The sequence below is a fragment of the Martes martes genome (genome assembly GCF_963455335.1).
Source record: "Martes martes genome assembly, chromosome: 2".
Taxonomy (NCBI): Eukaryota; Metazoa; Chordata; class Mammalia; order Carnivora; family Mustelidae; genus Martes; species Martes martes.
In genome coordinates, this window is record NC_137889.1 from 33,974,096 (window position 1) to 33,987,901 (window position 13,806).

The 13,806-nt window shown below is 49.6% G+C and overlaps 2 protein-coding genes across 3 annotated transcripts in view; one reads left to right on the forward strand and one right to left on the reverse strand.

Moving 5' to 3' along the window:
• Positions 1 to 846, forward strand: part of ASH2L (ASH2 like, histone lysine methyltransferase complex subunit) — a 29,278-nt gene extending 28,432 nt beyond the window's left edge. For both annotated transcript variants that reach the window (XM_080797051.1, XM_080797050.1), the window contains one exon: positions 88 to 846. In XM_080797051.1, coding sequence (XP_080653177.1) covers positions 88 to 195 — 108 coding nt within the window. In that variant the 3' untranslated portion in view covers positions 196 to 846. The remainder of the gene's footprint in view (positions 1 to 87) is intronic.
• Positions 847 to 4,876: 4,030 nt separating this feature from the next.
• On the reverse strand, positions 4,877 to 10,248 carry STAR (steroidogenic acute regulatory protein; the record flags this gene model as incomplete). The annotated part of the gene is made up of 7 exons (XM_080796288.1): positions 4,877 to 5,620; positions 6,102 to 6,195; positions 6,766 to 6,950; positions 7,095 to 7,253; positions 8,515 to 8,642; positions 8,937 to 9,050; positions 10,185 to 10,248. The coding sequence occupies 7 exons, from the start codon at positions 10,246 to 10,248 to the stop codon at positions 5,507 to 5,509; spliced, it is 858 nt and encodes a 285-aa protein (XP_080652414.1). The 3' UTR covers positions 4,877 to 5,506.
• Positions 10,249 to 13,806: the final 3,558 nt, after the last annotated feature.

Below are 13,806 nucleotides of genomic sequence, written 5' to 3' on the forward strand. Positions count from 1 at the left end.
TAACAGTCACGACGCATCCTCAGTATCTGTTACTTCTCGTTGTCACTGTTCTCATCACCTCATTTCTGTTTCTTGTTCTTCCCACAGATGAGTGACATGGGCTGGGGCGCTGTGGTAGAACATACTCTGGCTGATGTCTTATATCATGTGGAAACAGAGGTGGATGGGAGGCGCAGTCCGCCATGGGAACCCTGACCAGGTCCCTTTTCCTTTGCAGCTGTGGACTTTCTGGGGAATGAATTGGGGAGGGGGGGTATCTGGTTTTTTGTTTGTTGTTTTTTTTTTTTAAACTATTGCAAACATTCTCCCAAAGATACCGCAGCACACAGCTCCTCCTGTTAGCAAGTGAAAAGTGGGGGTGAGACTGGCAGAGACTCCCTGCCCTGCAACACTTTGCCCACTTCTGGTGACTGCTTCTATTTTGTGTGCCATATGCCAGCAGCTGCTGACCCTCGGATCCCATGCGCTCCCTGTGAAACTGGTGCTGTATAATGTATCCCACCAACTGGGACTTGATACCTTGCTGTATTTTCTACCAAATGAATAATCTTGTCCAAGTAGCTAACTTATTTAAAGACATTTCTTTTTGTGATGTTGAGTTCATCCTACCTGATTTTCAAGGAAGTAATTGGCTTGTTTCTGAGAACACCTGAAATCTGTGGCTGTACATTCCAGATCTAAAAGGTCTTTCCTTTTGATGTGGGTTTTTATTTGTTTTGAAATGTTTTTGAACACTGGGGTCTCTGGAACTACTAGGTCTGTAGAACTGTAATTGTGGAAAAAAAAACTTGCTTGCAGCTTTAACAATTAGAAATTCTTCCCAAATAAAACTGGTCTTTAAGTGTGTGTGGCACTTTGCTTCCCTTTCACATTGGATTCCTCTTGGGACCGGGGTAGCAAGGTAGGCAGTCTGAGGAACAGTAGTCAGAACTGGGAAGACAGGCACTTTTCTGACTTGATCCCAAGCCCTCTTCTGCTTCCAGTCTTTCCAGCCAACCCAACTATGGTCTTTATCCTGTGAAATCGGAATCTCAAGGAGGTGAACAAGAGTTCACCCCAGTAATGGGGGTGAATGCCTCGGTGGCTCAGTGACTTAAGTGGCTGGCTCTTGATTTCAGCTCATGATCTCAGTGTCCTGGGATTGAGCCCCGCATGGGGCTCTGCACTCAGTGGGGAGTCAGTTTGGGATATTCTCTCTCTCTCTCTCTCTCTCTCCATCAAATAAATAAATAAAATCTTAAAAGAAAGGAAGGAAGGAAAGAAAGAAAAGAAAGGAAGAAAGAAGGGAAGGGGGAAGAAAGAAAGAGATTTCCCAAACCTCAAGTGACTATTGGTGTCTTAACACAGTAGCTTTGAGCAATGTCCACAATAGCCAAACTGTGGCAACGAGATGCCCTTCAGCAGATGAAAGGATAAAAATTTGGTCCATATATACAATGGAATATTACTCAGCCATCAGAAAGGATGAATACCCAACTTCTCCATTAATATGGTTGGGGCTGGAGGAGATTATGCTAAGAGAATGTCAGTTATCATATGGTTTCACTTATTTGTGGAACATAAGGAATAGCATGGAAGATATTAGAAGAAGGAAGGGGAAAATGAAGGGGGGAAAATTGGAGTGGGAGGCAAACCATGAGAGACTATGGACTCCAAGAAATAGGATTTTCAAGGGGAGGGGGTGGGGAATGGGTGATCCCAGTGATGGGTATTAAGGAGGGCATGGATTGCAGGGAGCACTGGGTGTTACACACAAACAATGAATCATGGAACACTACATCAAAAACTAATGTATGGGGGCGCCTGGGTGGCTCAGTGGGTTAAGCCGCTGCCTTCGGCTCGGGTCATGATCTCAGGGTCCTGGGATCGAGTCCCGCATCGGGCTCCCTGCTCGGCAGGGAGCCTGCTTCCCTCTCTCTCTCTCTGCCTCTGCCTGCCTCTGTCTCCTGGGATCTCTCTGTCAAATAAATAAATAAAATCTTTAAAAAAAAAAAAAAAAAAAAAAAAACTAATGTATGGTACTGTATGGTGACACAACAATTAGAAACCAAAGAAAAAAACACGGTGGCTTTGACTAATATATTTGTCTCCTAACGAACCATCCAGGCTGTTTGGGCCATTTTGCATCTTTTCACAGAAGACCTAACAGAGTCAGTATGATCGTAGGCTAAAGACTCAGTCTGTCACCGCTGGACACCTACCTATTCATTCCTGGCTGGTCTTAAAGGGCGGACTTGGTTATAAAGCTGGATGATCAGAGTTTGAAGAACTCAGAGAATAAGGGTAGTGTTCTTTTTTTTTTTTTCCTTAATCATTTTTATTAACATAGAATGTATTATTTGCCCCTGGGGTACAGGTCTGTGAATCGTCAGGCTTACATATTTCACAGCACTCACCATAGCACATACCCTCCCCAATGTCCATCACCCAGCCACCCTATTCCTACCCCCCACCTCCCAGCAACCCTCAGTTTGTTTTGTAAGATTGAGAGTCTCTTACGGTCTGTCTCCCTCTTGATCCCATCCTGTTTCATTTTTCCCTCCCTACCCTCCACAACCCCCAACCCTGCCTCTCAAATTCCTCATATCAGAGAGATCCTATGAAAAATGTCTTTCTCTAATTGACTTATTTCGCTCAGCATAATACCCTCTAGTTCCAACCATGTCATTGCAAAAGGCAAGATTTCATTTCTTTTGATGGCTGCATAGTATTCCATTGTATATATATACTACCTCTTCTTTATCCATTCATCTGTTGATGGACATCAGGTTCTTTCCGTAGTTTGGCTATTGTGGACATTGCTGCTATAAACATTCAGGTGCATGTGCCCCTTCGGAGCACTATATTTGTATCTTTAGGGTAATTACCCAGTAGTGTGATTGTTGGGTTGTATTGTAGCCCTAGTTTTCAACTGAGGGTAGTGTTCATTAGAGGAAGCTGGAGGTAAATTCTTTGTAATATAAATTATCACATGTTACTTGTACACCCACTCTCCATTTAAATGTAAAATTTTTGTACATTGGATTTTCATAAATCAGAGGTTGTAGAAGTAATGATTTTGCCTGTTTATATTTAAAAGTATGTGTGTTTCGAGGTTCATTTGGAGAGCTTATAGAATCCCCACTCTTCATGGAGACCTCTAAGCAGATCATCACTGACAACTTTATTCCAATGTAAAATTAAACAAGTGGGAAAATATCTCCCAGTCCCCCAAAGACACAGTTGCTTGGTTTGAAGAACATAAATTATAATCAAGCTCAAACCTTCACTGGTATGTGGTAAAGTGCCATTGTTTTGCTTTCAGCCTGTTTTGAAACCAGAGTGTATATTGCTTCACACATCCTTAAACATCTTTAAACAATCATTTTCTCTTAGCTGGGAGTGGATGATAATTCTGTTCTAGAAATACTTCTACAACTATGCCCTCTCATTCTGAAGCTTCCAGATAGAGAAACAATAATTGTGTGTGTGAGTTTTATTTTTATTTATTTGACACAGAGAGAGTGAGAGCAGGAACACAAGCAGGGGGAGCTGCAGAGGGAGAAGCAGGCTTCCCGTGGAGCAGGGAGCCTGATGTGGGACTCGATCCCAGGACCCTGGGATCACGACCTGAGCCGAAGGCAGGTCCTCCTGACTGAGCCACCCAGGCACCCCAACAATAATGTGATCTATGCTAAAAAGAGACCACTCTAGGAAATGATCAGAATAAATAATAAAAAATGCTTTTCTGAGCTGTAAAATTTTAATAGCTTAATAAATATCAGCACTCCCACTCCTGCTAAACTCTTTAATAAATAAGCCAGGGCTCTATTTCCAAATGCTTTAAATCATCAATGCTATTAGAACCAGAATGGAAAAGCTTCAAGTGGTAAGGGTTGGTTTTGCACATTCCCTACACACATTAGCAAAGTAATCCCATCCCAGTTTATATTTTTAAAGCATAAGTTCTCTGAATCTTGGAATGGGAATTGACTATCACCATAGCACCTCTTTTCAGCCATCTCCTCTGGAAATTGTAAAACACTGACCTGTTGATGGCAGAAAGTGGCAGCCCTGAACCAGGCTGGAAGCTGATATAATCAGCTCTGAACTAAAGATTCAGTTCCCTTTTTAGGTCTCAACATTCGCTTCAGGGAAAATAATAAGATTTGTTTCTGTTCAACTTTGTCATTCATTCTCTCATATTTGGTCCTGCCCTGTTTTTTTCTTTTTTAAGATTTTATTTACTTATGACAGAGAGATGGAGAGCACAAGTAGACAGAGCAGCAGGCAGAGGGAGAATCAGGCTCCCTGCTCAGCAGGGATGCTGACTCCATCCCAGTCATGCGGGACTCCATCCCAGGACCCTGGGATCATGACCTGAGCCGAAGACAGACACTTAACCGACTGAGCCACCCAGGTGTCCCTCTGTCCTGTCTTTTAAGTAGGTAAATAAAAATCCTCAGTCAGAATCCTCTTCCAGTACTCATCAATCAGCCACCAGTTCTAGAGTTCTTTCAAGAATTGATTTAGGCTTGTGCTTATCATGGAAATTAAACCCTTATGAAAGATCCTGATAACAGATTTTAAATAATTGAGTGACCTAAGTGCCCAGTAGTTTTTCCTTCTAGTGAACTATGGGATCTAGTTTCATTAAAATCTTTGTCCAGCTTCTGCTCAGGTCATGAACTTGGGGTCTGCTTATCCTTCTTCCTATGCCCCTCCCCCTGCTTGTGCTCTCTCTGTCTCTCTATCAAATAAATAACATCTTAAAAAAAAAAAAGAAAAAAAAAAAAAAAACCTTTGTCCAGGACTCCTTTAGCAAAAAGTTGCAGTTTACTAGAATGATTTTTTTAAAGAGAATTTTTAAACAAATAGTTACAGACTGAAGTTTTTGTGTCAGTTATGATTCTTTATTCTGACTGGTGCTCATGGAAGAAGTAGGAGAATGGGATTAATTGGTTTTCTGCATTTTTTCAATCAAGAAAACTTCGATTACATTTCTCGAAGGCACCTGCTGTGGGGAGTTGCTGATCTTTGGTGCTGCTCGCTACTTATTTGGTAGAGGAGCAGAGGGTTGCTGGAGTCCCTTTTGTCAAACCCTGCTGCATCCACACACATGGCCCGTGAGGAATGGAGCTCATGAGCCCATAAAACATAAGGCCCCAATCCTTGTGTTTAGCACCCTCTGCACCCTGTATCAGTACCATTTTAAAGATGTTTTTAAATAGAAGTGTAAGGGCCCAGAAAGAAGTCTTACAAATATTTGGGTTCCCTTAACCTTCATTTCGCAGCTAATCACCGAATGAAATGAGAAAGCTCTTTCTCTTAAAAGTCTTGTCCCCATTTTCTTGGTTGTAAAATTTGACCAATCTGAGTCCCAGTATCCTACTGTAAATACACTCCCACCCCATCCCACAGTCCCAGATGAAGATCTTAGACAGACTTGTAGGCTTCTAGCAGAGATCTTCCTGATGAGCGCGGAAGCCAGTGCAGCTAGGGACAGTTGGAAGAAGCAGGCTGGTCCTTAACACCTGGCCTCAGGAGCAGGGCTGGACTCCAGGTGCTTGCGCAGGTGGTTGGCAAAATCCACTTGGGTCTGTGATAAGACCTGGTTGATGATGGTCTTTGGCAGCCATCCCTAGAGTAGAAGAAGAATTAGGCCATCTTGTGGGTGATGTTGCACTGTAGAAACCTCTGTACCCTGTCACAAACATGGGTTGCTTAGGGCTCGGTCTTGCAGCTCTGTCTATGGGTGTGACCTTGAGGTCGACCAGGAAGACTGCAATACTGCCCTGCTGTCCTGACAGTGTAAGAAGCACAGAACTGCTCTCATCCCAGCTGCGTGACCCTGAACTAGCGACCGTATCTTGTGGGGCCCAAGTTTCTTCCTTCCAAATTGATAACTGCAGAGTTGAAATGTGACACAAGAGGTAACAGGGAGGAGCTATTACAGGCTTTTGAGATGATGGAATAACAGGCCATTACTCAAGCTTCGTCCCCCCAACAGCCTGTCTAAAAATGGAAGAGGGTTTTTCCTGTTCCTTGTGGGATAATGTGGAAGGGTGAGAGCCAGTTTTCCTCCCCACCACCTGCACACTGAGCCGTCTTGTGCCCCTCACCTTGAGGTCAATGCTGAGCAGCCAGGTGAGTTTGGTCTTGGAGGGACTTTCAGCCAGGGGATGGAGCACCATGCATGTGGGACCATGCTCACCTCTGGCAAATGAAAAGAAGTCAAGTCAGGAGGACCGTGCAGAATTCTTATGCTGATCAGTTATACTAGCCACACTTCCCTATTACTTTGCCTTCCCAATCTCAGAAATATCTTTTGCCAAGGGTGATATGTAATAGTTGGCATGGTTGCCAGATCATCAGAACACATGCTGGGTGGACCAGCCTCCCGTGGTGCCTTTAAGTTGCTGATGCCAGAGAGAGTGTCCAGGGCGGTGGCTGGGGCCCCTGGAAAACTGGGGTAGCAGCTGTGTTCTGAGTGGTATGGATTACATTTTGATCACCAGTAGGGTTGTACCTGAGCACACCAGCTAAACCTCAACCTTACTTGTTCTAGAAAATTATTAAGGTGCTTAAATTTCCTGGGAAGTTCGGGACAAAGTGGCTATGTGGGGCCAAACTTGTCTTCCTCCCTTCCTATGGAAAAATAATATTTCCATGTAACAGGAAGCTGAAGGTAGGGACCAAGGCCTGGTTTCTTGGAGCTGAGGATTCATCACACAGTTGGCGGTGCATCCCACAAGCCTATGTTCCAAGAGGGATTGCCAGTATTACCTGATGACACCCTTCTGCTCGGGCATCTCCCCAAAATGTGTGGCCATGCCAGCCAACACACAGGTGGACCCGCGGCGCTTGGCACAACGCACGCTCACGAAATCACGGGGCCCCACCAGGTTTCCTGCTGCTTCTGCAGCCAACTCGTGGGTGATGACTGTGTCTTTTCCAATCTTCTGCAGGACCTAGCAGGCCACAGGGAGCCAGAGTTACCACTCAGCCAGCGCTGGGGCGAAGGCACCGCCCACAGCTTGCAGCTTCTTTGCGCACCTTTCTGACTGGGCTCCCAGGGTTCCTGCCCCACCCCCCTAAATCTGGACTCTCCTCACCTTGATCTCCTTGACATTCGGGTTCCATTCTCCCATTGCCTCCATGCGTTCCACGAGCTCTTCATAGAGCCTCTCCATGGGCTGGTCCACCACCACCTCCAGCCGGAACACCTTGCCCACATCTGGGACCACTTTACTCAGCACTTTGTCCCCATTCGTCTGTCAGGGACAAAAGAGGAGGTTCAGGATAAAGGTCAGAGAACAATATCTCTCGCTTAGGGCCCACAGACGGGCGAGGCAGGCAAGGCAGGCAAGAAGTCTGAGCTAAGCGTGAAGAAGCCTAACAGCACTTCTGATTAGGTCGGTAATCTTTCTTGCTGCGAGCCTCGAACATCTGCTGAAGCCTCGAGAGGTAACCTGCCTGCTCCTGGACCCTCTTTTCTTGGTGGTACGTTTTGATGGGTGTGGGCAGGTCCAACTGGAAAGGCTCTGCTTGACTCAGAAGCACAAAGCTGCTGAGCGAGACAAACCTGGGAGTGGGAGAGTCTGGTCTACAACCAGCTAATCACACGCACCCAGTGTCGGGTAGGAGCTTAAAAGGTTTTCAGGGGCATCTGGGTGGCTCAGTGGGTTAAAGTCTCTGCCTTTGTCTCAGGTCATGATCCCAGGATCCTGGGATTGAGCCCCACATCGGGCTCTCTGCTTGGCGAGGAGCTTGCTTCCCCCTCTCTCTTTCTCTGCCTGCCTCTCTGCCTACTTGTGATCTCTGTCAAATAAATAAAAATTTTTTTAAAAAAGAGGTTTTCAGTCCAATACCTCATTTTACAACGGACGGCTGTAGGCCCAGAGACCCTTAGCCTCAGGCCATTGCGGGGTATGCATCTCAGATTTCCTGATTCCCAAACCAGGAGTCTGCTAACTCAGAACTTGAAGGAGCGGGTTTACCTGAACTTAGGGCAACAGGCAGCCTAGAAGCTTCTGGAGGAAGGCAGAGCCACCAGAGTCTCTGTAGAGCCCATGGCCTTGAACACATGCCTATTACCGGATCCCTGTCAGGATGTAGTACTCAGGAGCCCAGAAACCCAGAAGGCCTCGGGCCATCTGTATTCTCCTGCAGCTCCTTTGTGGCTGAACCCAGATCAGCCCTGCAGGCTGATCAGCCCCAACACCATGCCCTGGCCCCGGCACTTCTGACCCAGGCTGGTGCAGGCCTCTAATGCATGCAGAACTCCCACTGCGTGGTCTCTGCCAGATGGGGTGTACAATGTGTTTGGAGGGTAACGAAGGATCCCGGAACAGTGTTTCCCAAACACGAGTCTCTAGGATGTCTCTGATGGGCCAAGGGAGTATCTGAGGATGTATTCTTGGGAAAGGAGAATTTTCAGATTAAAACCACCCGCTGCATGAGAAAGGAATCCTGAGGCCTTAAGGATGGCAGTGGAACGGTGAGGAACGTGGGTTCCTCCAGGACCACACTTACCTGCTGGTTCTCCTTCTTCCAACCCTCCTGGTTGCTGATGATGCCCAGGGCCTTCTGCATGGCCTCCTCGCCCTGCCGGATATAGGCCAGCTCCTGGTCGCTGTAGAGGGTGTCTTCCAGCCGTGAACCTGTACACAGCCAAGGAGAGACCTAGCTTGCTCCCACTTCCCTGGCCTCCCCCACCCACCGCTTCCATCCCTTCCATCTGGATCTGCTCATTCCTCTGAAGAGCCAAGGCCAAAACCAGAAGGTCCAGCCTACAGGCGAAGTTAGACACAAAGCTGCAGCCAACAGGGGGTCTGGCTTGAGGAACTCCAGAAACTCTCAAAGTGAGTGAGAAAGGCCAGCTTATAAAGTTAGGGGAAGATGCGGGTGCTGGAGGGAATTTGCAGCTGGCACGAGCCTGAAGTCTTAGCACTTACCAAGCAGAGAGCTCCGGCGCCGAACCTGGCTGATCCACGCACCCGGGGTCGGGCCCCCCAGTGCCCTCCGGTTCAGCTCCTGGCCAATGGCCAGCACAGCTTGCTGCCTCAGCCCTGCAGAAAGGGGAGGAAATTGTTTCCTAGGATCGAGATACCCCTTAGAGAGGGACAACTGGGTCCCTTGCCACAGATGAGGAAACACTGGGAGAGGGAGGTGACTTGCTCAGGAACACAGATCCCTAGTGGGGACCTAAACTAGCGCCAGGTCATCTCCCTGTCCAGGGCCCTTACTCTGACAGCCAGGCTGCGTCCTGGGGCCAGAGTCAACCTTCCCTCTGGGCTGAGCTGGCCAGGCCTCATCCTGCCTGGACGCGGGGTTTTACCGGAGCTGGCTGAAGTTTCCTTCTCTTCTCGAAAGAGAGAGAAGCTTCGTTTAACTAGAAAATATCTGCTCCAGGAGGAGAATCAAAGACCCCCACCCCCCCATCCCCTGTAGTCTGTGTCGCTGTCAGCAGCTGGGGTCCTTTGCAGGAGTAACTGCTCAATATGCCCCTCAGGGTAGAGCACGGTGAGCCGAGCGGTGAGTCTTGTTGGTCTAGGGCTGGCGCAGGGCTTCCAAGCACAGTTTCCGTGGAAACGGAAGCCCGTTCCACCCAGTGTAATTGGGAAGCGCTTCAGGTTGGTTTGTGCGCCCTTCAACAGCTGCAGGGGATTGACTCAGGTGACCGTAGGTCTTGATTAGCTCTATAAAATCAGACTTGGGTAACCAGTTCTGCCTTCTCGTTGTACGATCTAATCAGACTTCCAGCTTTCCCTTTCTCTCTTCACTTTGCTCTTCTCTGCAGCCCCCCACCCCCACCCCCCTGCCCATGTCACGGGCTTCCCAGCACTGCTCACTGGACTCAAGGCTCACTCCCACCCCTGCCCTGTGGCTCAGTCCTTCCCGGTACCCTCGGTGCCGATCCAGGCAAAGTCAGGAAGAGCTCAGGAAAGATTGGAGCCCTGGAGAGAAGGGCAGAAGTGACAGAATCCGGGAGGGACACAGGCGTCTTCGAATCCAGCGCAACTGTTCCTGGGAAACAGGGCGGTCCAGAAGGAAAGAGACCTGTGCAGTTTCCCCCAACAGGAGGCACAAGTGGGATCAGCGTCTGAGCGGCCGGCTCCCTCCCCCACTCCCAGTCGCACACAACCACACTGCCTGAGTGCTCTGGGTCAGCACGGGGCCACCCCCGAGGCCGGGGAGCTCACCCTTCATGTTGTGCATGTGTCTGTAGGAGCTACCAGCACATAGCTTGAATGTGGCCAGAAGCATGGTGTCCAGGCTGTGGGGAGAGGCAGGGGCGCGGTGCTGTGGCCACTGCTGCTGTTGCCTCGGCTTCTTCTGCCTCTACCCTTCTTCCCCACCGAGCCTGTCAAGGTCTGCCTCTAGATCCTGCAGCTGTGGCTGGGGACCTGCCAAGGGTTCTGCGTCTTAAATGCCCCCCAGCTGAAGGCTGTACTTCATCATCCGGAGATAAAAAAAGCCACCGCTCGCTGTGCGAAGGAAGGGGTCAAGGGTAGAGGGATTGCCTCACACCGTGGTTTTGGCCACTTGCGGGGAACCTGAGGGAGGGTGCAGAGACAGGAGCCGGGAGGCGGGTGCCGAACGAGCAGTGGATGGAGCGAGGAGAAAAAGCAGCCGCTGAGGTCAAGGCCCTTCGGAAGAAAGCATACACCATCCGACTGGTTTTCAAAGAGCACGTGGGTGTACTGTTTAAAATGCAGGTTTCTGGGGGCGCCTGGGGGGCTCAGTCAGTTAAGCATCTGCCCACGGCTCAGGTCTGGATTCTGGGGTCCTGTGCTCAGTGTGGAGTCTGCTTCTCCCTCTGCCTCTGCCTCTCCCACTCTTACTCATGCTTTCTCGATCGCTGTCAAATAAATAAACAAAATATTTTTTTAAAGATCTGCTTATTATGAGAGAGAGCATAAACGGGAGCAGCAGGCAGAGCGAGAGGGAGAAGCGGGCTCCCCGCTGAGTAGGGAGCTTGATGTGGGGCTCCATCCCAGGACACTGAGAGCCAAAGGCAGACACGCATAACTGACTGAGCCACCCAGGCACCCCAATAAACAAAATATTTAAAAAAAATAAAAAAAATAAAATGCAGATTTCTGGCCCTCGGCCTCAGAAACCTTAAGTTTAACAGGTCTAGAATTGAGGCCCTAAAACTTGTATTAAAAAAAAATTCCCAGGTGATTGCTACACAGGTATCCTGTGAACTGCATGGTACTCTTTGAGAAGCATTGCCCTGATCTCTAACGAACTCGATTCCCTTTAATATTGAACTTGAGGGGGCACCTGGGTGGCTCTATTGAGTGTTGAGTGGCGGCCTTTGGCTCGGGTCATGATCTTGGGGTCCTGAGTTGGAGCCCCACATTGGGCTCCCTGCTCAGCGGGGAGCCTGCTTCTCCCTCTCCTGCCCGCTCATGCTCTTTGTAGCTATTTCTGTCTCTCTCATTCAAATAAATAAATAAGTAAAATCTTTAAAAAAGAAAAGATTGAACTTGAGGTTGATTTTAAGCTAGATTCACTCAGCAAGAATATTGGGGGTCAAGAGAATCACACTATGTGGCCCCTGGCCCAGGGCCTGCCTTCTTTGTAAGAAAGTTCTGTGTCCTGTCACCACTGGACGGGAGGTGGCAGGGAGGGGAGGCCTACGAAGCAGGGAGCAGTAGCAGACTCCCACTGGCTCTTGCTGTCTCTTTCACTACAGGAAGGGATAGGAGCTCAGAGCGGGCCGGTGCCCAGAGCCCAAGCAGAACAGAGTGAGTCCCACCCCCCGCCCTCCAGCAGCCCCTCATGAGCAGTGGAAAGGGTCCAGCAATCCAGGGGTCCTTGTCCTGGGCTCCTCTCTGAACAGTGGCTGCCCGGAGGTCCCTCAGCCCATTTCTCAAGGCCCACTGTGGGCCCTCTTCCTCTGGAAAGCCTTCCTCGACCACTGCAATCTTCTGGAATGGCTTGTTCCCCTATCTCACATTCTTACTATCACTGCCACTGGCGGGGTACATCGTCTGGGGTCCCGATTTGTATAATGGTTTGTGTGTGTGTGTGTTTTTTTTTAAAGATTTTATTTATTTGTCAGAGAGAGAGAGAGAGAGCACACACAGGCAGAGTGGCTGGCAGAGGCAGACAGAGAAACAGGCTCCCTGCTGAGAAAGGAGCCTGATGCAGGACTCGATCCCAGGACCCTGCGATCATGACCCGAGCCGAAGGCAGCCGCTTAACCGACTGAGCCATCCAGGCATCCCTGTATGTGTTTTCTTGTCTCTTCCATGGGACTGTTCCTCCCTGAGGCAGGCGCCACGTCCACTCCCCTCTCCCCCCCACACTCAGCCACAGGCAGGACACAGAGCAGGCTCATGCTCCTTCTCTATGGGGTGACCAACTGGGGAAGGTGGGGGGTGTAACGCTTTCTTTGGCTAAGGAAACTAGTCTACAGGCTTTGTTTCCAGCCCTTGCAGAGTCCCAGAGAAGACAGCACCAAAGGGAGAGGCCCCAGTGGAGGCGTGGGAGGCCTGAACCTTTCACGGCTGGAAGAGAAGGTGCAGAGGGCAAGCTGGGAAGGCTGGTAGCAGCTACCCCTGGCTTCTCCTCCTCACGGGGACACGTGCACCCTCAAGCACATGTGCCCCTCAGTGGAGGTGGTGGGGAGCGGGAGGGGGTTATTATGGGACAGTCCACGCAGATAATGTTCAAGGCCCTGCTGTTGCCATCCTGGGGAGAGTTATGGCCACCGTAAGCGGGGAGGAGTTGGGGTGCGGAGATGGCAGGACTTGAGCATCAGCTGCTGCTGATGTCAGAGCTGCCACTGACTCAGGGAGGGGTGCTGGTGACCTCCCCCAAGGCCAAGGCCCTCGTCTTCCCTTCATCCTTTCCAGGACCAATGAGCAGTTAACTCTCACCGTCCCTCTGAGCAGTAAGGTGGGGAGACAGGTTTGGAACTTCCTCTGGCTCTGGATGTCATTTGTATCTGGCTTTGCTTTTTGAGGAGGGCAGAGGCCCCAAGGGAGGAGACTGGGTGGACAAGGCAGGCCAGGGGGAAAGGCGACCAGAGGTCGGGCTCAGACGATGCAGAGTGGTGGGTGGGGGTGGGCGGGGGAGAGAGGCAGGGATTGGGAGTACTCATTCCTTCAACACCCCCTTGTTGAGTGTCCACTGTGTGGCTCTGCCCTTGCGAGGGAAAATGAACCATGTGGCCGAGGAGGAGAGCAGAGGAGCCCAGGAGGAGTTTGGAAGTACAGAGGGTAGAGGGCCTCACCACATAGTGGGAGGGCAGAGTGGGAAGGAAGGCTTCTGGGAGGAAGGGACGTTTGAGCCGAGCATGGAAAGTGCAGTTAGGAGCTGCTGGGTTTGAGATCGAGGATGGGGTGTGGGTGTTCTGGGAAGAGCATCTGGCCAGCAGCCCAGAGAAAGGATCCGAGGGTTGCTCCATAGCAGGTTGTAAGGAGTGGGGGGAGGTGGAGTACGGGGGGGGGGGGCACAGGAAGATTCCCCTGCAGTGCTGACCTGTAAACTCCATGAGAACTTGGATCCTTTGCAAGTTTTTAAACCCCTAGTGCTCAGCACAGTGCTAGATAATTCATCACCGCATCAATGTTTAATAAATGTTTGGAAAGCGTAGAGGCTGGTACTTCACACATTCTCAATAAATACTGATTTTCTTCCGTCTCTTAAGGGTGGTCAGCCTGGAGGGGAGGGCAAATCCTGGACTGCTTATAGGGCATATGCTCATTTAGGATGGAAAGAACGCAGTGTTTTCCTCCCAAGGCGGCATTGTGAGGAGGCAGCAGAAAGTTAAGGCAAGTTTGACTCATCGGACTTGAGGTAATTATG